At 41.6% G+C, this 26,617-nt stretch overlaps 1 protein-coding gene across 1 annotated transcript in view; it reads left to right on the forward strand.

Annotated features, from left to right (window-relative positions):
* The first annotated feature begins 3,266 nt into the window (after positions 1-3,266).
* The window catches only part of CTPS1 (CTP synthase 1), a 31,899-nt gene continuing 8,548 nt past the window's right edge, over positions 3,267-26,617 (forward strand). Inside the window, exons 1-10 of the mRNA XM_058553826.1 lie at positions 3,267-3,472; positions 5,065-5,235; positions 7,937-8,037; positions 8,836-8,952; positions 11,394-11,477; positions 11,978-12,058; positions 20,977-21,128; positions 22,580-22,712; positions 25,154-25,242; positions 26,065-26,159. Coding sequence (XP_058409809.1) covers positions 3,307-3,472; positions 5,065-5,235; positions 7,937-8,037; positions 8,836-8,952; positions 11,394-11,477; positions 11,978-12,058; positions 20,977-21,128; positions 22,580-22,712; positions 25,154-25,242; positions 26,065-26,159 — 1,189 coding nt within the window. The 5' untranslated portion in view covers positions 3,267-3,306. The remainder of the gene's footprint in view (positions 3,473-5,064; positions 5,236-7,936; positions 8,038-8,835; positions 8,953-11,393; positions 11,478-11,977; positions 12,059-20,976; positions 21,129-22,579; positions 22,713-25,153; positions 25,243-26,064; positions 26,160-26,617) is intronic.

Here is a 26,617-nt window from a genome sequence, read left to right on the forward strand (position 1 = left end):
TGGGCATTCAAGGTTCCATGTGATTTAGCCCCCTGGGTACATTTCCGACTTATTCCCCACTACCTGCCCCTATCCCCTCCCCCATCTCTTCTTTTGGCCCTACCCATTTTCTGTAGATAGCCTCCACCTTCCTGTTCACTCTCTTCCTTTCCCATGCTTTAAGTCATGCAGTCAGTCTTTTCAAGGCCCATTGCAAGTCTCAGGTCAGCAAAGCAGGAGCAGTCTGGATCCTGTCCGTCCTTAATTTCTCTCACCTTCCTCTGGTGGGCCCTGGTGGTCTACCCTAGTCTTGCCACTGAAAGCTTTCTACTCTCTCTTCTCCATTTATATCCTTCACATGTTGTCCCTCTGCTTCCCACCATCAGTAGATTACTCATTTATTTGTAAATGTTATATGTCTCCAACTGGACTGCTGGCAATTTGAGAGATGGGCCCAAATCTGATTAATTTTTGTGGTCCCCAAAGTGTGTAGCACAGTAGCACTCAACATCATGGGTAGTCCATTAATGTGAGTGAATGAGCCTGGCCAGCCTCTCCCACCTGGTCCTTGAGTACATTGGAATATTTATTGCCAGGAACTGTGGGAGACTGCGAGAATCTCCCCTAAAGAGAGGTGTTACCCTCTTAGAGTAAAATTGAGGCAAATCAAATGCAAATGGGTAGGATGAGTCTTCTGTAGAAGTAACCCACTCAAGGTAGCTGTGGAGTTTCTAGGAACATCCAAAATTTAGGTAGTGAGACCATGGACATGCCAGGTTAGGCCATACTTAAAATGTAGCAAGTCTGATATTCATGTGTCAATAAGGAACCGTTCAACTAAGGTGACAGAACAGTGTTTTCCCCAAATATTAGGGACATGGGGACAATCCAGTTTAGGGAAACTGCATACCGTATACGCCTTTTGGAAGATGACAATGCACGTCAACATATTAAAGGCTCCCGGAAGTCTTGCATTAAAGAAACCCATTGACTGTTTAACCAGCATGTCTCTGATTTATCTGTCCCTAAAACCCTTTTGGGAATCCTGTATGCATTTTGCAGAAACCAAGGAGCATGCTTTTGGAAATGCTGCAGTAGAGGATAGAGCAGGACGTGGTTGGGGTGTCTTCCTTGCTGTCCAAGGGAGAACAGATCCTGACCATTCTGATCTCCTTGCCAAGTGTCTTCATTCCTGCCTGGGGAGAAGTGGGGCGGGGAAATACTTCAAGCAGAACTACCCAGTTTCCTTGTACCTTTCTTAGCTTATTTTTGTTATAATTTGGCTTCACATGAAGTGTTCCCAGAGGAGGAAAATGTCCTGACCGTGCCAAAGCAAGCATTCTCTTCTACTTGGTGATTGTTTCTCATTTTGATCACATTTGGGTTAACTGACCAAATGACGTTTCTGGCCCTCTGAAGCTGGGGGCCAGTGATAAATTCTCCCAGGCGAGCCTGTCGCTGACTCCTCACCTTTTGCCTCTGCTGTTCTTGCATCCATCCACCCTTTTTATCTCCCACCGAGTCTGTTTCTTCCATTCCTTGCCACATCTGTACTGCTCTTTGGATTTAATCTAATCTGCCCTTTCTGTGAGTCCTCTGCCTATTATGTGCTTCAGACTAGTTTATTATCTGATGGTCTTTTCCTCCAATATATACAATGGCATACCTGGGAGAGATTGCTGGCAAGGAGTAAATTATTATTAAATCACAGAAGAGAGCTACCTTTGATTAAAAGATTTTTAGGCTTGAGCTTCTAGAAGACAAACAAAACCAGAATCAAGATGAACAGACAACCCACCAGCTGGGAGAGAATATTTGCAAAATTTGTATCTGACAAGGGGTTGATCTCCATAATATATAAAGAACTCACACAACTGAACAATAAAAAAAACAAACAACCCGATCAAAAAATGGGCAGAGGAAATGAACAGACACTTCTCCAAAGAAGATATACAGATAGCCAGTAGGCACATGAAAAGATGTTCAACATCACTAATCATCAGGGACATGCAAATCAAAACAACACTAAGATATCACCTCACGCCCGTTAGAATGGCTATAATCACCAAGAAAAAAAACAACAAATGTTGGAGAGGCTGTGGAGAAACAGGAACCCTCATACACAGCTGGTGGGAATGCAAACTGGTGCAGCCTCTATGGAAAACGGTATGGAGATTCCTCAAAGAATTAAAAATAGAGATGCCTTTTACAATGTTGTAAACCAAGGGTACTGCAATAAACAAAAAATTAAAAAAAAAAAAAATAGAGATGCCCTATGATGCAGCTATCCCACTACTGGGAATCTATCCAACGAACCTGAAATCAACAATCCAAAGAGGCTTTTGCACTCCTGTGTTCATTGCAGCATTATTCACTATAGCCAAGAAGTGGAAGCAACCTAAGTGTCCCTCGACTGACGATTGGATCAAGAAAATGTGGTGTATATATACAATGGAATACTACTCAGCCATAAAAAAAAGACAAAATCGTCCCATTTGCAACAACATGGATGGGCCTGGAGGGTATTATGTTAAGTGAAGTAAGCCAGAAAGAGAAAGACAAACACTGTATGATCACACTCATATGTGGAATATAAACCAACATATGGACAGAAAATACTGTATTGTGGTTGCCAGGGGCAGTGGGGGTCGGGGGTGGGCACAAGGGGTGAAGGGAGACATATATATGATGATGGACAAACAAAAATGTACAGCCCAAAATTTCACAATGTTAAAAACTATTAAAACATCAATAAAAAAATTTAAAAGATTTTTAGGCTTAACTGCAACTTCTTTTAAATGTTGAAGTTCTTTTCTTTTATTCTGTCTTCCATAACCCAGAGGAGCTGTGTCTTCTTGGTTATGTGTTGTAGTTTAGCCAAAGACATTATTTGTTTCATGGGAAATTGGAGTGCTCATCCAAGATTGAGATTTTTTTCCCCATGTAGGGAAAATAATGAGGCACCTGCCTGGCATCCCAGTGTCTGGCAGTGATGTCATCCAATATTTGGGGCATAGTGTTCTATCAACAGCTTAGAGCTGGGTTTTTTTATTGGGTTGACTCTCAACGTTGTTGGTTGTCAAGCTTTAAACAAAAACTACATTATTTGATTAGCAGTTGTTTTTCAACTCATATTTTATTAAAGCTGTTCAGTGATCCAAGAACGCATGTAACAGCCTTCCAAAGTTGTGTGACAGACAGGGAAACTGAGGCTCCAGGAGGGTTATAGCTAGTAAGTGGCAGAGCTGGTATTTGAACCTACATAAGTTTGATTTGTTGAGATATATTTTATCTGTAATTTTTCTTTCTCCCAGGTCACAAAGTAAAATGAAGTACATTCTGGTTACCGGTGGTGTTATATCAGGAATTGGAAAAGGAATCATCGCCAGCAGTGTGGGCACAATACTGAAGTCGTGTGGTTTACATGTAACTTCAATTAAAATTGACCCGTACATTAACATTGATGCGGGAACATTCTCTCCTTATGAGCATGGTAAGCAAAATGCATTTCTTTCTTTTTTTTAAATAATAATTGTGTAGTATGTAGAGGAACATGTCAGCCCTTGGAAATGGTATTTTGCATAACATAACTTCCGTTTCTTGCCTTCTATAAAGGTCCTTCAGTATAACAGAATGCGTTTCTTACCTGGACAGAGAGGAAGCAGAAATCTTAATACTCAGTGTAGTGATTAGAGTCTAGAGGTTTCTGTAATAGGAATAATAGAAATGATCTTTTTGGTGGCTGAATGAAAGTTTGTCGCTTCTCTTGAAAAAAAGGAATCTGGTGATATAATGACTTTCTTCAGATATTTGAGATGAGGGATTATATTTATTCTTTGTGGTCCCAAGCTTTACAGATAGGATGGGTAGAAGAAGTTGTAAGGAAGTCGATTTTGTCCTTGGCCCAATATAAGCAAGATCTTGATAACAGCAAGTGCTCTCCAGAGTGAGGAGACCGACTTTCCAAGAAGTTGTGAGTTCCCTTTGGTAGGGGTATTTAAACAGAGGCTAAAGGACCACTTTTTAGGGATTCAGGCAACAGATAGATGCTGGAATTGGGTGATATGTAAGCTGGAGGTTCTGTTTTGCTGATAGAGTTGGGATAATATAAACGAGCATCTTTTGAGGTGAGTGAAAAGTAGAAACCATTAAGGGAGGGTAGGAAAATAGCCCTTTGTTTTTGGTGAGACCCTAGCAACTGTGTGGTGTGTGAATGTGTCTGACTTACCTACAAGATAATTTGCTTAAAATTGGGAGTAGATGTACTAATAAAACACCTTAAGTTTTTGGATTGTTTTCATACTCCTTTCTGATGTTGAGGTAAAAATATGTAAGGATAAATGTCATTAGAGCAAAAATTCTTATGCAGTAAATAGTGTCAGGAGTAGATTGACATCCTGGAGCAATAGTTAATACAGAATTCTCAAGCAGAGGGAGAGAGATCTCTCTGAGGGGGAAAAGAAGACTTTTTTTCGTTTCCTGTTTGTGAGTTTGTCTCCTGTTGTGATGGTAGGAATGAACCATTCTGGGCAAAATTTCTAGAATGACGTTTCAAGGAATGAATGTAAAACAAAGGAATGAGGGAAACTTGTGCAGTTTTACAACTTTGTTTAGGATTAGAGTATAGCTGGGAAGCTGGTTTTTATAATCAGCACAACTTTAATGTATATATCTTGTTTAAGTTTCTAATCAAATCATATATTTATCACACTTTAAAGCTTACTCTGCTCAAATAGGACTTTGTTGAAAGTTCTTTTTCTTTAGGCAGTGGACGCCATACTAATGTAAACTCCCATATATCTATAGCCCTGTAGGCTGTAATTTCCTTCCATTTCATGCTGTTTCATCAGCCTTCCTGATTCACACTGAGTTTGTTGCAGACTGGAAGTATGAATTCACCTTTTGGAGAAGGGTTGGATTTTTGTTTCTTTTGTGTCCTGTTTAGTTTCCTAGGAACAAGTTTCTCCTCTTCCTATCAAGTTCATGCAGACTTTGTTCTGTTGCGTGTTTATATTTCCAGACTCACGTTGTGCCATGGCATGTGTATTTTTCACTTACCCTAACGGTTTTCACTGTTCACCGCAGGCGAGGTTTTTGTGCTGGATGATGGTGGGGAAGTAGACCTTGACCTAGGTAACTATGAGCGGTTCCTTGACATCCACCTCACCAAGGACAACAATCTGACCACTGGAAAGATATACCAGTACGTCATTAACAAGGAGCGCAAAGGAGATTACTTGGGGAAGACTGTCCAAGGTAATAATACAGGATCTGCCTTCAAGGTTTAGAAATCTTAACCAGTTTAATTTCTTTTGTGTACAAAAATTCACCTTTTATGCAATTTCGGTGTGAAAGTGTCAAGGTGTTATTACTGAACTATGCCTTCAGTTGAAAATTCAGAGCTATAACAGGCTGTTTACTCAGAAACTGATTTGAGGAAACCATCACTGCTCTGTGAATGCCATTGAAGCCGTCAGTCCAGCAGCAGGATTTGAGCCCAGAGAGGTGTTGTTTTTATATAGTGATGAATGCGAAGTGATGAAGGCAGTTAGATCAGAGCAGTAAGCCAGACGGTGTATGTGTCATGCCTCTGGGACTTACTACACATAGACAGTGATAAGGAAAAGAGCATCGTGTACACTGGTTTGCAGACTGGGCATCGGTGCATATGGGCCAGGGGAGTCTTGAGAGCTGGGTCCTGGGTCCTCCTGAGCTTTCACCAGCCAGCTTCACTTGTGCCTGTTTGCTGTGTTGGGATTTCACACTGTGTTCATTTGAGAAAAGTGCTGCTTTAAAAAAGATAAGATTGGGGCCGGCCCCGTGGCTTAGCGGTTAAGTGCGCGCGCTCCGCTGCTGGCGGCCCGGGTTTGGATCCCGGGCGCGCACTGACGCACCGCTTGTCCGGCCATGCTTAGGCCGCGTCCCACATACAGCAACTAGAAGGATGTGCAACTATGACATACGACTATCTACTGGGGCTTTGGGGGAAAAATAAATAAATAAATAAATAAATAAATAAATAAAAGATTGGAAGACCACTCGTCTAGTATAATGGCATAAGTCCAGATTTTGGGGGTTGCTGAAAAGTAGCTTTCATCTGAGTTATGAGAATAAATCTCCTTTTGGCTTTAGACTTTACTGGTCTGAAAGCAGAGGGTCACACTGACAGTGGGTGGCCCCAAACCAGATTCTGGGCTAATTGGGTTATATTTAGATCTTGGCTCTCCCACTTACCAGCTTTGTGAATACGGGTAGATATTATTTAACCTCTTTGAGACCTAGTTTCCTTTTCTGTGGAATGAAGATGATAACAGTACCTACCTCTCTGGGTTGTTAGGATTAAAAGAGCTAAGTCAGTCAAGTGTTTCTCTTGAGTTCCTGACACACAGAAAGGGATCAATTAGGAATTACAGTGATCTTGATCATACAGTTTGTTGTTCTAGATCTCCAGTGTATTCATTCATTTATTCATTCATTCATCAAATATTTAGTGAGTGCTCACTGCAGTCAGGCCCTCGCTGGGGCTGGGAACATGTGATGAACAAGACCAACGAGGACATTGTCCTCATGGTGGTCACCTTATGGGAGAGAAAGAAACAAACAGAGGAAACAAGATGTCTGATGGGAGCTGTGAAGGAAATAACCAGAGGAGACAGAAAGAGTGACTGGGGAAAGCCAGTTTGGACAGGCGGTCAGGGAAAGCCTCCAGGAAGAGGATGTGTGTGCTAAGGCCGGCAGTGGAGGAGCAGAAGGAGGAGGGCACAGCACGTCCAGAGGCCCAAGGCTGCAAAGGGCCTGGTCAGGGAACAGGGGGCCGTCCTGGCTGATGCACCGTGACCAAGGTTGGAGAGGTGGGTGATGTGGGGCCACGGCATGGAGTTTGGATTTCACTCAGACAGTGGGAAGCCATGGAAGAGTTTAACGGTGGGAGTGGTAAACTCTGATTTGCATTTTTAAAAGATTACTTTGGCTGCTGTGTGTGGAATAATGAATATCTTTGTGCTTTAGGCGCTGCTGGTTACCTGCATAGCAAGTTAAACGGTAACCTCTGCCCCTTATGAACCTGCCCTCCTGAGCCCTGCAACTATGATTGAAAAAAGTATTTAGCAGTAGCTGCATTTATTGAGCACTGACATGCCGGGCACTCTGCTGAGCATTTTACAGGTGATAGCTCATAAAATCTCCACCACTTTATGAAGTAGAAGCTGTTACTTCCACTTGACAGATAGGAAAATCGAGCTCAAGGATAGTTAAGTAACTTGCCCAGAGATCACAGCTAATGAGGGATGGGGCTGAGATTTGAATGCAGACATTCTCACCCTAGATGCTGTGCTCTAACCACTCTGCTACATGGTATTGTTTCTGCAGTGGATTGTCTACCCTTCAGTAAACTGGAAACATAAAGGAACAGGGTCCTAGTGTCCTCTTGTTCATGGAACAGCACCCAGGTGTACAGTGCCCACCTTCAGCCTTCTTGTCTTGTAGTGTTTCTAGCCACAACCTGGAAACTGGAAAGCAGGCCATGGGGAGTGTGAGCCCAAAGATTTTTCTTTTTGGTAAGGAAGATTGGCCCTGAGCTAACAGCTGTTGCCAATCTTCCTCTTTTTTGCTTGAGGAAGAGTGGCCTGAGCTAACATCTGTGCCAGTCTTCCTCTATTTTGTATGTGGGACACCACCACAGCATGGCCTGATGAGTGGTGTCGGTCTGCACCCAGGATACGAACCCGTGAACCCCGGGCCGCTGTAGCGGAGCCTGCCAGACTTAACCACTGTGCCACCAGGCTGGCCCCCCAAAGATTTTTTAAGGCCATTTAAGAGTGGTTTCAGAAATATTTTTATGACCCCATTGCTACTCTGTGCAGGCAGAGTATAGCATTTTGTTTCCATAATAAGTGTGTCTACCTCAGTCGATGCTAACGGAAAAGTGTATCTTACGTATTTCTTTTCTCTGCCCCAGTTGTCCCTCACATCACGGATGCAATCCAGGAGTGGGTAATGAGGCAAGCCTTAATACCTGTGGATGAAGATGGTCTAGAACCTCAAGTCTGTGTCATTGAGGTTTGTATGAGTTTTTTCTAAACCACATGATTCCTGTGTATTTGACCAAGTGTACATATCACCTCCTTAGTCAGCCATCAGCAACTGATAAGACAGTGCCCAGTGACGCCCTTGACCCTGCTAGCCACAGTGTGGCAGGTAGGGGCACAGTAACAGTCATGTGGAATGGCTGTGCCGTCAAAAGCGGTTCTTTGTCCGAGCGATTCTCCTTGTTCAGCATTTATACGTTCACTTAGTTGTGGACTGTACAGCTAAGAGTGGCGTGACACACTTTCACCTATCTCTTGAGAAAGTCAGCCGACTTTGGCTTTCCTCTGCCAGGAACATTCATCTCTGAAGGAGCCTCCTTTGGTTTCAGTTTCTGTGCTCCTGCTGTGCTGATCTTAGCTCTTGGATCTCAGTGTTCCTGCAAAGATAGGAGACTTAAAAGTTCCAGCAGTTTGTTTATAACTGATGCTTTTTAGTACAGAAGTTATTTATGGCTAGCTAAGTAGATAAGATTTAGATTGCTTTGTGACTCTCATACAAATAAAATTCCTAGTACTTCTTCCACCTGACCTTTTCCTTGAAATGATGTGGAAAGATCCATAATAACCTTGGGGAGTCGTGAGCCTATCCAAACAAGTGATCTTTTAGCACACAGAAATGTCTAATTGCTGTTAACTGACATTATACGGGCCCAGAAAGTCCACATTACACAGTTACTGATCATTGAGATGACAGGGTGCAGTTGTTAGAAAGCTAAACCACAAGAGGAGGGTTTAGTGCTTAACCTCTCAAATAACTTTGTTCTTCTAGCTCGGTGGAACGGTGGGAGATATAGAAAGCATGCCCTTTATTGAAGCCTTCCGTCAGTTCCAATTCAAGGTCAAAAGAGAGAACTTCTGTAATATTCACGTCAGTCTAGTTCCTCAGGTAAGGCTTTACTTTGGGGGGATGGAGAGGAGGGAGAGAAGGATGATTTTTACTCCTTATCTGTTTTAATTATTTGAGGTGCAGAAAGCAGGAAATAAAAAACTTCTTTGTGAACTTTAAATTATTATAATCATACTTTCTGAAAAGATAAATGGAAAACATTTGGAAAATTAATCAGGGAAGGTGCAGTTAAAGCTGGTGGATTAAACGTCTCCATTTATCGTTACTACATGGTGAAACCCCACTACAACTAGAGTAAAGGGAATTCTTTTTAAGACAAAAATTCATAAAGATAAATACTGTGAGAGGAGTCAACAGTAACAAACATTAGGAGGGCAGACAGCAGATGGACACGTAGGAGCTGACCGAGCAGCCCTGGGAGAGCTGGAACCTGAGCCTGCAGCAGGGAAAGCAGAGGAGCAGCCCTGTGTGCCCTGCAGAACCCCCAGAGCGCAGGAATGGGCAGCATCAGGTGCCTGTGGGCGTGCGGCTGAGGGTGGGCACACACCTGCTGTTTCAGAAGCAGCTGGACCCCACCATCCCCTCCCTAATGTGCATAGTTGAGCATCAGCCCCTCCTCACCTTGGCAGGAGGCTATAGGCCTGTTCTCTGGGGAGGGTTCCTGGATCAGCAGACACTGGGGACAGTTGAGGGCAGTAATACTGAAGTAAAAACGTGAAGTTGTGTCATTTTATGCTGTTGAGACACCCTCCTTTTTTCTGCAGCCTGGTTCCCAGAGTCATCACAGCCAGGCTTGGACCTCCCATGTAGGAGATAGTAAGATTCTTCCTCGGGTATATGACTGGCCCAAGAGAGAACACTGCACTCAGAGGCTCCCCAGGGAGACAGGCCAGCCAGATTCCCACAGGGAGGATGCTGGTGGATAAGCCCACCCACTCACACAACTTCTAGTTAGCTTTTCAGTAGGAGCTGGCAGCCTGTGATCAGACATTGGGAGAAAGCATCTAAGGTATAAGAGACCAAAACAACAGAAAAAAAGAATTTAGAGGAAATTGAGGCTCTGCAGGGAGCGGGAAACTTAGAAAACAAAGCACCCTGTTCTTAATGTCCTCAGAATTAAGAGGAGATAAGCTGCATCCTTTAAACAAGGGCTGGACCCCCTGAGAAGGGAGCATTCAGCGAACAGAAAAGAATCCTTGGAAATTGGATAGCAGAAATGAAAAATGTAAGAGAAAGAACGTTGAGGAAATACCTTGGGAAGGAGAGCAGAAGGATCAAGAGAGAGAAAATAGGAGAGAAAAAGCAAGAAAATTAGAGGACTGGTCTAGGAGTTCTAACATCCAAATTATAGGATTTACAAAAAATACCGGAAATTGAGAGGGAAGTGTAATCTGAACCAGGGGTCAGCAGACTATGCCCCACAGGCCCAATCAACCCATCCTGTTTTTGACAATAAAATTGTATGGAAATACAGCCACGCCCATTTGTTTGTGTATTGTCTGTGGCTGCTTTTGTATTAACACAGCAGAGGTGAGTAGTGGTGACCGAGATTATATGGCCCACAAAACCTAAAATGTTTTATTATCTGGCCCATTGTAGAAAAAATTTTCTGACTCCTGATCTAAACAATTCAAATTTTGAGGCGTGAGTTTCTAGATTGAAAGGGCCCAATGAATGCCTAGTATATATACTGAGTGAAAAATGACCCACACCAAGGCCCATCATTGTGAAATTTCAGAATAATGGGGCAGAGATTCTGAAACGCTCTAAAGAGAAAAGTCAAGAATTAGTATGGCATTAGACTTCTCAAAAGCAATACTGGAAGCTAAAAGATAGTGAAGCTGTTTGCTTAAAAGTTCTTAGGGAAATTTTAGAATTCTGTCCCCAGCAACTGTATCTGTTAAGTGTGAGAGGAGAATAAAGATGATTTAGTACATAGCAAACTCAGCATACCAACAAAGCAAAACAACCAACCAAGGGAAACAAACAGTTGGACAGAAAGGAAAAGTATGACATCTGGTTTAACAGTGGACAGTACTGAAATATTCAAAGTCGGTAAACACTGAAGAACAGTCATGAGACAGGGCTGCAGGTACGGGACAGGTGTGTGTATAGTCGGGGCAGAGAGCGTGAGTTCCTCATCCAACAGGGAAGTCAATAGAAAATGCCTCAAACTAAATGTCGAGAAGTAGCATTGAAGCATACCAGAGGATCAGTTAGCAGAGTGGAAGAGTGGCTGTCTCGGGTTTGGAAAAGGGGTGGGGCAGATGGGGGCCAGTACCACTTTCTTTAGGACAAACCTTGTAGAACTATTTGACTCATATTAAAATATGTGTGTGTGTAACTTTGACAAAAATAAAAACTAAATTAGATAAATGATCAAATTATCTATTTCCCTATTAAAAGAGGTTCAGGGAAAAGTCATACTTGAAAATTCTTTATCAGAGAGAAATTAATTTTTTTTTCCTTTTGTAACGTAGCCAAGTTCAACAGGGGAACAGAAGACTAAACCCACCCAGAATAGTGTTCGGGAACTCAGAGGCCTCGGTCTTTCCCCAGATCTGGTGAGATTTCCTGATTACCTATTTCCAGCGTGATCTCCTATGTCCGATTGAAATCTCTCCTCCCTGGCACACAAGACCTTGGTTTTCCTGCCGTGTTCTTGGTTGATGGAGAAATAGGTTTAGTGCTTTGAGCTGGGGTGTAGTTGACAAAGATTTTCTTCCTCGGCCTGTGTGAGGCCCTCTTATTTCTCCTCTTAGCCCATCATTGATTCTCCTTTCCCTCCTACCCAAGAACACTGATTGAGGAAACCCCAGTTAGCCCCTGTAGTTCATTAATCTGCTTATTTGTACTGCCGCTCTCTTATGTTTCTCCAGTTTGGGATTTAGGAATTTCAGTTTTGAAAACAGGTGATATTTTCATAGTTTATGTGCATTGTGCTGGGACTTAACATTTTCATCCAGCTTAACAATGTGATATTTATTTTAATTTCAATCAGGAGAAAAACTCAATTTTGTAATCCCTTCCTTCTATCTAAACATCTGATTTTCTCGACTGCTAGGTTGTGTGCAGGTGCTCAAATCCTCTCGACACGTCAGTGAAAGAGAAGATATCAATGTTCTGCCACGTTGAACCTGAACAAGTAGGTAGAAGTTCCATCTTCATGTAAATTGTTTTTTCCTTCTCATTATCCTAAAGTCACTTAACCAGTCATGAGGCTCGTTGTTAGTTCATAATTTGGGACAGTAGACTGTCCCCTAGAAGAGCTGATGCCCGTTGGCTCCGTGATTCTCCGTTACCTTCTCTCTTGTGGTTCCCGAACGTACTGTTACCTCTCTGGCCTCTTCTCTCCCCACTCCTTGTACTGTTTGCTCCAGCCATGCTGAATGGGCGTCCCTCTCTCCCTGTTGGCCTGGCAATCTCCTGTTCCTTTTCGTCCTTTGGGATCCACCTAGGACATAGTATTTATTGTCTTAGAAGTTTTACCTGCCAAACCTCCTCACCCCCAAACTTCAGAGTTACTTCTTCTCTGGGCGACCTGTGTGTCTCTCAGGTACTGCTGGTGAGCCCGTTATACTGCCCCTCAGTGTGCGAGTTTGCACGTGTGTGCGTGTGTGTGTCTCCCCTCATAGACTCTGAGCTTCTTGAAGGCAAGCACCACAGTATTCAGCTTTACATTCCTGGTGCCTGGTGTCTACAGTGTTGCAGTCTCTAAACATATCATAGTCTTTTTTGTTACCTCTGCTAATGGAGGGCACCTGTGGTACAGGAAATTCAACATTTTGGAACCTGTAATATATCTAAGTGTGGTGCATGGTGTGGAAATTCTAGTGATGATAAGTTGGGATTGTGGCTTTCGTCAGGTTTGGCAAAGGAGAGTAGAAGGGAAGTTGAGGTCAAGGAATTTATGATTAGGTTATGGGTGGTTTGTTTTGCTACTAGATTATTTGAGGATCAGGAGACTAAGCATGGGAGCCCTGTTGGACTAGAGAGGGGAGAATTAAGCAGCAGAGTTAAAATAAGAGAAATCCAGATTTTCAGAGGAGAGCATCATGGCGGAGTGAGCTTTCCCGTGAATTCTTCCCCCACAAAATACAACAAAAGTAACAGCCACAGACCAACAACGGAATCCCAGACAGTCAAAAGCTGGAGCGGAGGGATCCACACTGCCGCACATCTGAGAGCGGAACGTGCTGGGCCCCCGGAGGAAGTGGGGAGAGGTAAGGAGAACTCCGCTCCCTCCCCATCAGACCAGCGATCCGGTCCGCGCGGCTCCCAGAGAGGGGGGAGGGGCGGCCCTCGGCGGGAAACTGTAGCTCTTCGGGCTCTCTCAGCCAGTGGGAAACTCCCGCACAGAGGGCTCAGAGGAGCCACAGGGCTACCATCAACATCTGAGCAACCCAGAGAGCGGATAAAGAGGGGCAAACGAGAAGCCTCCCATGTCAGGGACCCAGAGGGCAAAAGAGAGAGCTCCCCCCTCCCCGCAACCCGGAGTCTGCAGCTTGACCAGATCTAGCGGTGCGAGGCAGACCTGAATAAACTGGTCTGGACCCGTGGATCGCAGTGGGGAAAAGAAACAAAACAAAACAAAACAAAACTGCGGATCGCAGCAGAAAAACTGGGGCAGAGCGCAGGGGCCTTAGACTACACAGCCCTTTACCACCACACAGTGGCGGCAGGTGGAAATTGCAACCAGAGACTTCCAGGATGAGGAAAATCAAAACCAACACAGGAACCACAATGCAAAAATATATGAAATCACCAGACCAGAAACAAAATGACAAGCACCCAGAAATCAACCCCGAAGACACAGAAATCCATAAACTAAATGACAGAGAATTCAAAATAGCTATCATAAAAACACTCAACGAAATACGAGACAACACAGACAAACAATTAAATGAGATTAGGAGTTTCTTCACAAAAGAGATTGAAATCATAAAGAAAAACCTATCAGGGCTGATGGAGATGAAGAACACAATGGAGGAGATAAAGGAGAATCTGGAATCTTTAAAGAACAGAGCTGACAATATGGAGGAAAGAATTAGTACTTTAGAGGATAGGAATACAGATATACTCCAGATGGAAGAAGAGAGAGAACTAAGACTAAAAAGAAATGAAGAAAGACTCCGAGAAATATCGGACTCTATTAGAAAATGTAACATAAGAATTATAGGTATTCCTGAGGGAGAGGAGAGGGAAAGAGGAACAGAGAGCCTATTCAAGGAAATAATAGCTGAAAATTTCCCAAATCTGGGGAAGGAGCAGGAAATACCAGTAAGCGAAGCCAACAGGACGCCTATATATATTGACAGACAAAGGCCTTCACCACGACACCTAGTGGTAAGGCTAGCCAGGGTCAACGACAAAGAAACAATATTAAGGGCAGCTAGACAAAAACAAAAAATAACGTACAAAGGAACTCCCATCAGGCTCTCAGCGGATTTCTCAACAGAAACTTTTCAGGCTAGAAGAGACTGGAATGATATATTCAAAATACTAAAAGACAAAAACTTTCAGCCAAGAATACTCTATCCAGCAAAAATATCCTTCAAATATGATGGAGAAATAGTAACTCTCCCAGATAAACAAAAGCTAAGGGAGTTCATGGCCACGAGACCGCCACTACAAGAAATACTCAAGAAGGCCCTCAGGCCTGAAAACAAGAAGAGAAAGGGAACACAAAGCTTGGAGTAAGGAGAAAAGTAGGTAGACAAAATCAGAGAAACAGTAGATCTTTACCGGAATAGGTTAGCAACCACTTAAATACTAAACTCAAAGATCAAAGGAAGAAATTCACCAAAAATAAATTTAACCTCATCACTGTAAACACACAGCCACAACACAAGATAGAATAAGGTATAACAAGAGCAACTTAGAAGGGGAAGAGGAAAGTGACTGAATTGACTTAGTATAAGGAAATAGGAGGCTATCAGATAATGGACTATCTCATACAGAAGATTTTTCACCCAAACCTCAAGGTAACCACTAAACAAATAATCAAATTAAAACCACATATGATAAACAAAGAGAAAACTAGAAGAATCATAAGACAGAACAACCAAACTGAATTGGCAGTCCAAAACAAATGGGACAAGAAACAAAGGAAATGCAAAAGAACCAGAAAATAAGTGACAAAACAGCAACATTCAACCCTCATATTTCAATAATTACCCTAAATGTAAATGGATTGAACTCTCCAATCAAAAGATACAGAGTGGCAGGATGGATTAAAAAGCAAGACCCAACAATATGCTGCCTTCAGGAAACACATCTTAGCACTAAAGACAAGCACAGGCTCAGAGTGAAAGGATGGAAGACAATACTCCAAGCTAATGGCAAACAAAAGAAAGCAGGTGTTGCCATACTCATATCAGACAAAGTAGACTTCAAGATAAAACAGGTTAAGAAAGACAAGGAAGGGAAATATATAATGATAAAAGGGACACTCCATCAAGAAGACATATCACTTATAAATATATATGCACCCAACATAGGAGCACCAATGTACATAAAACAACTATTAACAAACCTAAAAGGAGAAATCAACAACAACACAATAATAGTAGGGGATCTTAACACCCCACTTACAGCAATGGATAGATCATCCAGACAAAAAGTTAATAAAGAAATATTAGACTTAAATGAAAAACTGGACGAGATGGACCTAGTAGACATATACAGAGCACTCCACCCAAAAACAGTTGACTACACATTCTTCTCAAGCACGCATGGAACATTCTCTAGGATAGACCATATGTTGGGAAACAAAGCAAGCCTCAATAAATTTAAGAAGATTGAAATCATAACAAGCATCTTTTCAGACCATAAGGCTATGAAACTGGAAATGAACCAGGAAAAAAAAACTGGGAAAGTGACAAAAATGTGGAGATTAAACAACATGCTACTGAACAACCAATGGATCATTGATGAAATTAAAGGAGAAATCAAAAACTATCTGGAAACAAACGAAAATGATAACATGCCATATCAAACCATATGGGACGCAGCAAAAGCGGTCCTGAGAGGGAAACTCATAGCGATACAAGCCCACCTTAACAAACAAGAAAAAGCCCTAATAGGCAACCTTAAATTACACCTAACAGAACTAGAAAAAGAAGAACAAACAAAGCCCAAAGCCAGCAGAAGGAGAGAAATAATAAAAATCAGAGCAGAAATAAATGATATTGAGACCAAAAAAACAGTAGAAAGGATTAATGAAACAAAGAGTTGGTTCTTCGAGAAGATAAACAAAATAGACAAACCCTTAGCCAGGCTAACTAAGAAAAAAAGAGAAAAGGCTCAAGTAAATAAAATTAGAAATGAAAGAGGAGAAATTACAACGGATACCATGGAAATACAGAGGATTATAAGAGAATACTATGAGAAATTATATGCCAACAAATTGGACAATCTAGAAGAAATGGATAAATTCTTAGACTTATACAACCTCCCAAAATTGAACCAAGAAGAAATGGAGAATCTGAATAGACCAATCACAAGTAAAGAGATTGAAATAGTAATCAAAAACCTCCCAAAAAATAAAAGTCCAGGACCAGATGGCTTCTCCAGTGAATTTTACCAAACATTCAAAGAAGATTTAATACCCATCCTCCTCAAACTATTCCAAAAAAGAGGAAGATGGAACACTTCCTGAATCATTCTATGAGGCCAACATCACCCTGATACCGAAACCAGACAAAGACAATACAAAGAAAGAAAATTACAGGCCAATATCGCTGATGAACATTGATGCAAAAATCCTCAACAAAATATTGGCAAACCGAATACAACAATATATTAAAAAGATCATACACCATGATCAAGTGGGATTTATACCAGAGACGCAGGGATGGTTCAACATCCGCAAATCAATCAACGTGATACATCACATCAACAAAACAAAGAATAAAAACCACATGATCATCTCAATAGACGCAGAGAAGGCATTTGACAAGATACAACATCCATTTATGATAAAAACTCTCAATAAAATGGGAATAGAAGGAAAGTACCTCAACATAATAAAGGCCATATATGACAAACCCACAGCTAACATCATACTCAACGGGGAAAGACTGAAAGCCATTCCTCTGAGAACAGGAACGAGGCAGGGCTGCCCACTCTCACCACTCCTGTTCAACATAGTACTGGAGGTTTTGGCCAGAGCAATTAGGCAAGAAAAAGGAATAAAAGGAATCCAAATAGGTAACGAAGAAGTGAAACTCTCACTATTTGCAGATGACATGATTGTATATATAGAAAACCCTAAAGAATCTGTTGGAAAACTGTTAGAAACAATCAACAACTACAGCAAAGTTGCAGGGTACAAAATCAATCTACAAAAATCAGTTGCATTTCTATATGCTAATAATGAACTAACAGAAAGAGAGCTCAAAAAGATAATACCATTTACAATTGCATCAAAAAGAATTAAATACCTAGGAATAAATCTTACCAAGGAGGTGAAGGACCTATACAATGAGAACTACAAGACATTATTGAGGGAAATCTACGATGACATAAAGAAATGGAAAGATATCCCATGCACGTGGATTGGAAGAATAAACATAGTTAAAATGTCTATATTACCTAAAGCAATCTACAGATTCAATGCAATCCCAATCAGAATCCCAATGACATTCTTCACAGAAATAGAAAAAAGAATACTAAAATTTATATGGGGCAACAAAAGACCCCGAATAGCTAAAGAAATCCTAAAGAAAAAGAACAAAGCAGGAGGCATCACAATTCCTGACTTCAAAACATACTACAAAGCAATAGTAATCAAAACAGCATGGTACTGGTACAAAAACAGACACACAGATCAATGGAACAGAATTGAAAGCCCAGAAATAAAACCACACATATACGGACAGCTAATTTTCGACAAAGGTGCTAAGGACATGCAATGGAGAAAGGAAAGTCTCTTCAATAAATGGTGTTGGGAAAACTGGACATCCACATGCAAAAGAATGAAAGTGGACCATGTGCTATCGCCATTCACAAAAATTAACTCAAAATGGATCAAAGACCTGAAGGTGAGACCTGAAACTATAAAACTCATAGAAGAAAATATAGGCAACACACTATTTGACATTGGGTTTAAAGGAATCTTTTCGGATGACATGCCTACCCAGACTAGGGAAACTAAAGAAAAAATAAACAAGTGGGACTTTATCAGACTAAAGAGCTTTTATAAGACAAATAAAATCAGAATCAAGATGAACAAACAACCAACCAGCTGGGAGAGAATATTTGCAAAACATACATCTGACAAGGGGTTGATCTCCATAATATATAAAGAACTCACACAATTGAACAACAAAAAAACAAACAACCCGATCAAAAAATGGGCAGAGGAAATGAACAGACACTTCTCCAAGGAAGATATACAGATGGCCAATAGGCACATGAAAAGATGCTCAACATCACTAATCATCAGGGAAATGCAAATCAAAACAACACTAAGATACCACCTCACGCCCGTTAGAATGGCTATAATCACCAAGACAAAAAACAACAAATGTTGGAGAGGATGTGGAGAAACAGGAACCCTCATACACAGCTGGTGGGAATGCAAACTGGTGCAGCCTCTATGGAAAATGGTATGGAGATTCCTCAAAGAATTAAAAATAGAGATGCCCTATGATCCAGCCATCCCACTACTGGGAATCTATCCAACGCACCTGAAATCAACAATCCAAAGAGGCTTATGCACCCCTATGTTCATTGCAGCATTATTCACCATAGCCAAGAAGTGGAAGCAACCTAAGTGTCCCTCGACTGACGATTGGATTAAGAAAATGTGGTATATATATACAATGGAATACTACTCAGCCATAAAAAAAGACAAAATCATCCCATTTGCAACAACATGGATGGGCCTGGAGCGTATTATGTTAAGTGAAATAAGCCAGAAAGAGAAAGACAAACACTGTATGATCTCACTCATATGTGGAATATAAACCAACACATGGACAGAGAAAACTGGACTGTGGTTACCCGGGAAGTGGGGGTGGGGGGTGGGCACAAAGGGTGAAGGGAGTCATATATGGGGTGATGGACAAACAAAAATGTACAACCCAAAATTTCACAATGTTAGAAACCATTAAAATATCAATAAAAATCAAAAAAAAAAAAAAAAAAAGAAAAAAAAAATAAGAGAAATCCAAAAAAAAAAAATAATAAGAGAAATCCATTTACAAGACTACTAGGAGTATTGAAGTGAATAGAGCAAGAGGAAAGCCTTTTACCATCACAGAGGCCACTGTCCTCTGCATCTCCATGGTGGCTCCAGCATCAGGCTGTGAGGGTAGCCTGGGGCCTGAGGTCAGTGTTCCTGGATGTGATTCCTGAGCCGGAAGCTCTGTCAACGGGATTCATTATAAGAATATCAGAATAATTTTATTGTCATGAACAGCCTTTTTATCATGCACTTGAATTATTTTAGATATTTCTGTCCTAGCAAGTGAAGTTAATTCAATTCTGTAATAGAACAGGTTGTCATTAAAATTATTCACTATTAAAAAGGTGACAAGTATTTCTATATTTAAATTTGAATTTCAAATCTTTTGCCTATTTTTTAATTGGGTTGCTTATCTTATTGAGTTATAATAGTTCTTTATATATTCTGAATATAAGTCTTTTATCAAATATATGATTTGCACATTTTTCTCCCAGTATGCGGCTTGTCTTTTCATTTTCTTAATGGTGTCTTTTGGAACACAAAAGCTTTTACATTTTGATGAATTCCAATTTATGTGTTTTTTTTCTTTATATATTGTGCTTTTGGTATCATACCTAAGAACTCTATTTAACCAAGTCATGAAGATTTTCTTTTATGTTTTCTTCTAAAAGTCTTATAATTTTAGGTTTTACATTTAGGTTAGGATCCATGGTGAGTTAACTTAGGTATAGTAACTTTTCAGTAAAAGTTGAAATTCATTTTTTTTGCCTCTGGATATCCAGTTGTTCCAGCTCCATTTGTTGAAAGGACTATGCTTCGATAATATTCTATAATTTTCTTTAAAAAGGTGCTTTTTAGATTTATTTATAGGTATTCATAAGTTTTGTTACCATTTGAATAGCATAATTAAAAGATCATATTTCCCGATTAGGTATGGCCTATATATAGGACACCCTGCTGACTTCTGCCCATTGATCTCAAGCCTAGCAACCTTGCTAAAATTCTGTTAGTTCTGATTATTTACCTGTAAATTCTCTTGGTTTTTATGGATATGCAATATGTATTTAGGGCAATTATTTCTTATTTTCTAGTTCATGTACATTTTTTTCTTATCTAATTGTAATGACTGATATCTCTAGTACACTGTTGACTAGAAATAGTGTTAGTGGCCAGTTTTGTCTTGTTCTAGACTTTAAATATCAAGCAATAATATTAAATACCAAACAAATGATGTTTGCTGTGGATTTCTTATATTTTCACATTTTCCCTAATATTCCTAATTTACCAAAACTTTTTATTATGAATTAGTTTTGAATTTTTATTAAATCTGCATCCACTGAGGTGAGTTTGTTTTTTTCCTCCTTTAATCTATTCATGTGGTGAATTTCACTGTTCAATTTCCTGATGCAGTGCTTCTCAAACTTGGCTTTAAAAAAGTGCTGATGCCTGCCTTCTGCCCTCAGAGATTCTCATTTAAGTGCTGTGGGGTGCAGTGTGGGCTTTTGGATTTTTAAAATCTCTTACAGGTGATTCTAATGTACAGCCGAGTTTGAGAACTGCTATTCTTGGGACAGATCCTACTTGGACGGGATTTTTTTTTTTTTAACCTACATTTGTGGTTTGGTTTGTGATTTTTTTTTTTTTTTTTAAGGATTTTTGCATCCATGTTCATAAAAGATTAGCCACTCATTTTCTGTTCTGTTCTCCTTGAGTCAGTTTTGGTAATTTATATTTTTCTAGAAAATTGCCCTTTTTTCTGTTTTCAAATTTAGAACAGTTATTTTCCCAAGGTCATATAGCTAGTGGGAGGCTACAGCCCAGTTGGGTTTTTGTTTGTTTTTCTTAAGTAACCCTTGCTTGTTTTTAAACAGGTGATCTGTGTCCACGATGTCTCGTCCATCTACCGAGTCCCCTTGTTACTAGAGGAGCAGGGGGTTGTAGATTATTTCCTTCGAAGACTTGACCTCCCTATTGAGAGGCAGCCACGAAAAATGCTGATGAAGTGGAAAGAGATGGCTGACAGGTTTGCTTCATAATAAGGAGCTGGGAGTTCTAGCCTTGTTTTTCTTTTTGTAGGGGCTCAGGGAATTCAACTCTTACTTCTGCTGTCAACTCCTGTTAGAGAGGGTCTTAATGGTAAGGGGTGTTAAGAAAGGTGTTCAGCCCTCAGGAGGCTGCATCATGGATGAGGAAGTCCTGGCAGAGCTGCCCAGGTCCCAGTTCTCCAGTGAGTTCTGGTTACACACCCATCACCCTGGTCTCCCATTGACTAGAAAATCAGTGCAGGGCTGGCCCCATGGCTTAGCGGTTAAGTGTGCACGCTCCGCTACTGGCGGCCCGGGTTCGGATCCCAGCTGTGCACCGACGCACCGCTTCTCCGGCCATGCTGAGGCCACGTCCCACATACAGCAACTAGAAGGACGTGCAACTATGACATACAACTATCTACTGGGTCTTTGGGGAAAAAAAAAAAGGAGGAGGATTGGCAATAGATGTTAGCTCAGAGCCGGTCTTCAGCAAAAAGACGAGGATTAGCACGGATGTTAGCTCAGGGCTGATCTTCCTCACAAAAAAAAAAAAGAAAGAAAGAAAAAATCAGTGCAAACAGGTTTGCACATATACCTGAGACCCACATGAATGGCTGACTGTGGCTGGAGCACTCCTGGTAGTGTCCCAAATATCTGAGCTGTGTTTGGGAACATGCTACTCACCCCACACTAGAAGAGGATCAGCAAGGATGTCCAGTCTTTTCTTACTATTGCTGCCCAAACTCATCACTTTGAGAACGGTCCCCACGCTACTTTCCTCCTCTTAAAGCTCTGTGATGCTTGCACATGACATCAAAGGTCTGCACACAGTGCCTCAGAGCACTGGGTGTGCTTACTGTAGGTGCAAAATCAATATGATGATATTAATAAACATTTGGGGAGGGAGCACTCATTCCGTTGCTCTGAGATATTATTTTCATTTTGACATCTTCCCTTCCAGTCTGTCCATTTACATGTCTATCTTTATGTGGCTACAAAAACGGCATACAGTTTTATGATCTTTTTTCATAAAATATTATAAACATTTTTGCTCTGTTAATAATTATACTTTATAATGAAACTTTATTTTTTTAATTTTATTGAGGTCATAATGGTTTATAACTGAAATTTAATGAAACTTTTTAATGAGTATGGACTATTGTGTGGATGTCCTGTAATTTGACTATTCCCTTCATCACATTAACTCTTGTGAATCATCTTGCCTGTTTGTTAATTTTTTTTACCGGTTGGGATTTTAATTTTTTTTTTAAACAACTTGCGTGAGATTTTGCTTCCTCTTTACTGTTCTGTACAGAGAACTCAGATAGTAGCTGCCCCCATTATATTCTTCCCAGACATGTTTTTCTTCTCTTTAAAAAGCAATTTTGATCTCACGATGGTATTTACATTCTAAGTAATTTGGTGTTTCTTGACCTTTGGTTGATAGATATGATCGCTTACTGGAGACCTGCTCTATCGCCCTTGTGGGCAAATACACCAAGTTCTCAGACTCATATGCCTCTGTCATTAAAGCTCTGGAGCATTCTGCACTGGCCATCAACCACAAATTGGAAATCAAGGTAAGGAGGGCTGGCGCAGGTACAGCTGAGGCGTGAACAGGGAAGCCGTCTGTATTCTCATAGGTGCTGCGTGCGTATCTGCTTTATATTTTTGGAGCTCAGAATTTCTTTTTAGGAATACAAAAGATTCATGGTTGGCCCCTGGCTTTGAGAGAACAGTAGAGTATTCTCAGGAAATGATGAAGGGGAGAGACGGTCAGAGTAGAAGCTGAGAGAGGTGAGTGCTTGACTCTGAAGATCAGGTGACCAAGGGAATTTCCTCCACAGGAATGCGGGAGCCCTAGTGGGCGAGAGGCACGTTGCACAATGGCTGGCACCACTTCCCTTGTCTGTGAAGTGGGAGTGCTGATGTCTACCTCATAGAGCTGGGGCGCTCTCCAAAACGTGTGTCCAGTCGCCCAGCCAGTGCCTGGAACACGGGCAGCACCCAGTAACTAGTAGTGGTTGTGTTCTGCCTGTGCCGTGCTGGGCAGAGCTGAGCTGCGAAGTGTCAGGGCAGGCCCCCCGCCTGTCTCCTTGAGGCGGTCGAGTGTTGTCGAGGTTCAGGCATGGATTCCGGGGTCACACAGCCAGGGCTGAGTCTGGCCCTGTCGCTTACAAGATGTGACCCTGGGCAAGTTACTTAACCCTCTTTGTGCCTCAGTTTCCTCATCTTTAAAGAGGGATGGTGATAGTACCTTCCTCACAGGGTTACTATAAGAATTAAATGAGCTAATAATATAAGGTGCTTGGAACTGTGCCTGGCAGAGAGGAGCTACTATTTGTTAGCCCTTCTGGAGAAACCTTCCACCTGTCCCCTTTAGGTCTTTTTGCCAGCGTAGCAGCTCACCAGCTGGAGCTTCTCAGGAGGAGATGCAAGTGAGAAGTAAGGTTGGAGCTCAGTGCTGAGTGTGTTAACCGGGGTCAGAACTGACGGGTCCCATGCAGCTTCCTCCCCGTTGGCCTTGGGGTTCGCCGCCTCCTTCTCCAGGTGTTTCTCAGCGTGATAATTCAGTTTGCTTAGTGCTGGTGAACAGGTTCCTGTAGAATGACCCATTATATGTGTTTCAAGAAGTATGCAATTTCATTACACTGCCCTGACTTGTTTTTTGCTACTTCTTTCCATCATTTATTTACCTTATCCACTTGGAGGTAGTCTGTGCCTGTCATGTGTTGGACGGGAGAGGCTGAGAGGTGAATAAAGTCAACGAGGTCTCTTAGGTATGAATGGGGCGCACAGAAGCAGAGGGAACCTGCCTTGGCAGACGTCTGAGGAGGGCAGACTTCCTCCAGGAGATCCTTGGGCGGGTTTGGGAAGATGGATAAGGCAGAAGGGAAGGGCGTTCCCGACAGAAGGTGGAGCATATCCCAGGGCTTGGAGATGTGGAGTAGTCGAGAACTCGGTAGGTGGAAGAGTGTGAACTGTCTGGAAACAGGCTGGCGAGGGCCTGCTCACGAGGCCGTCGTGGATCCCACCGGGGTGGCGGAGAGTGCTGGTGAGGCTGTGGAACTCTGCTGTCTTGCTGGTGGGAACGTAAAATGGTACAAGCACTGTAGAGAACAGTCTGGCTGTTTCATATAAAGGTAAACGTACACTTATTATACGACCCAGCAATTCCACTCCCAGATATTTACTCAAGAGAAGTGAGAACCTATGTCCACAAAAAATATATTTATACAAATGGACCTATTCATAATAGCCCAAATCTGGAAACAAGCCAAATGTCCAGAACAAGTCAGTGAATAAGCACATTGTGGTTTATTCCTACAGTGGAAAACTGCGCAGCAATAAAAAGCAACAAGCTAGTGATATACAGAGCAACACGAGGAATCTCAGAAACATACTGAGTGAAAGAAGCCAGACACAAAGGCTACATATTGTATGGTTCCATTTCTAGAAGAGGCAGAACTTGTGATAGAAAGCAGACCCGAGAGGAGGAGGTGGGGAGGAGGTTGTTTGCAGGGGGCAGAGGGAACTTTTGGGGGGGAATTTTCTATGTCTTGATTGAGTTGGTGGTCACATCTGTGTGTGCGTGTTTTACAAAACTCATCAGAGTGTACACTTAACATGCTTGTATTTTATTGTATGTAAATTACACTTCAATAAAGCTGAAAACAATGAAGAGCTGTCTGGGTGGAAGATGGACTGGGGAAAGTGTCTTTTGAACAGAGAACCCTTTGGAGTCCACTGCAGTGGCCTAGCTGATCCTAAACAGACCCGGCATAGAGCGAGTAGAGAGCCAGATTCGGGAGTTAAATGAGTTGAAGGAAATGCTTATATTTTAAAATATAAGAAAAATTTAAAGTTTATTTTAAAATTGTTAACTTTAAATATATTATCATTTTAAGACTTTATTTTAAAGAGAGATGGAACATTGATCATATTATTTAGAAATTGTGAAAGAACGTGGCTCTGGAGTCACTAGCCTGCCTCTCTCCTCCCCTGTCTGAACACCCCCCAGTACATCGATTCTACGGACCTGGAGCCGAGCACCTTACAGGAGGAGCCTGTGCGCTACCACGAAGCCTGGCAGAAGCTCTGCAGCGCTCAGTAAGTACTCTTTTCCCTTCGGTTTCCAGGGGCTTGGGGTTGGTTTTAATGAACGAAGTGCCGTGCTTTCACGTGCCAGTAGTAGGTAATCTACTTTTCAAAATGTCTTTTAATTATTGAAAAGACTGCATATGGATCACTTAAGCCTTATGAAATACAGCTTATCAATATAGTTGAGTCTAAAGAAAATTTGTTCTAATTTTATTGATATTGTTTGCTTTATGCATCTATTGAAGCTTATTTAAAGATTTTTCAGCCCAGACATTTGATGAGCACCCATCACTAGAGTCTCATAAATTGTTTTTGGCAGCTGTTATTTATAATAGTAGAACATGAGCAAGAATTTCTAGTTCACTAGAACAGTGGAATGTTATGGAGCGACACAACTATGATTGAGACCCCAGGTCTGTGTGGCGCCCTGAGCTGTCAAGGAAAGGCCCCCTTCCTACTAGGGGAGCACTTTAAGCCAAGGGGTCAAAAAAATGTGTTTCTATTAATGTATATTAAAAATTAGGAAAGAATCCATGCCTGGGACAAATATCACACAGTGGCCGTACAACAGTTACGTATGCCATCTTCTTTTTGCTTGTCATAAGCATTTTTTTATGTTACTAAGAATAGTCTATGGTTTTATTTGCATTTTCTAAGTTCATAGTGTTTACATACAGCTCACTGGCAGTCTTCAAACCATGGTCATAGCCCAGGAGCAGAGTATATGGAGTGACTTCATGGCATCAGTGTCTTGGAAATGGCTCCCTGGGTGGTTAGTGCGAGCTGGATTGGTGGAAAGTGGGTCGCCTTGTGCTGTGCTCTCTTGTACAGTGGAGTGCTGGTTCCAGGGGGATTTGGTGTTCGAGGGACAGAAGGAAAAATCCAAGCAATCGCCTGGGCTCGGAAGCAGAAGAAGCCTTTTTTGGGTAAGGAGTACGAAAGAGCAAGAAAAGGTGCCAAGTGGGAGCATATAAATAACACGGAGACGACCGAAACCAAACATAGATGCTGTTTTTCTAGATAGCAGCTCAAGTAGAGGCCTTTTTGGTTCTGTTTGGGAGAAATTCAAACTCTCTTTTAAAATGGAAAGTTTAAACTTGTGAGCGTGTAGATGTCGTGGGATTTTCAGAGAATGGAATATCAGTTAGAAACCTTGTCCATTTACTGAACCCAGCTGTCTGGCAGGACACGTGAGACTGTTGTACAGCCTCACTTGAACACCAGCTGACTGTGATTGCGTGAAGTGATTTTTGGGTGCTTCCTGGTGCTGTAAATTTCAGTACTTGTCAACTTGATCACTTGTAAATGAGAACTCAATGAGAGACGGTAAGAGAACTGGAATTGTTAAGTACTGAGTAGAATATTGCTTATTGCTAAAATGGAA

This window comes from Diceros bicornis, chromosome 13 (genome assembly GCF_020826845.1).
Source record: "Diceros bicornis minor isolate mBicDic1 chromosome 13, mDicBic1.mat.cur, whole genome shotgun sequence".
NCBI lineage: Eukaryota > Metazoa > Chordata > Mammalia > Perissodactyla > Rhinocerotidae > Diceros > Diceros bicornis.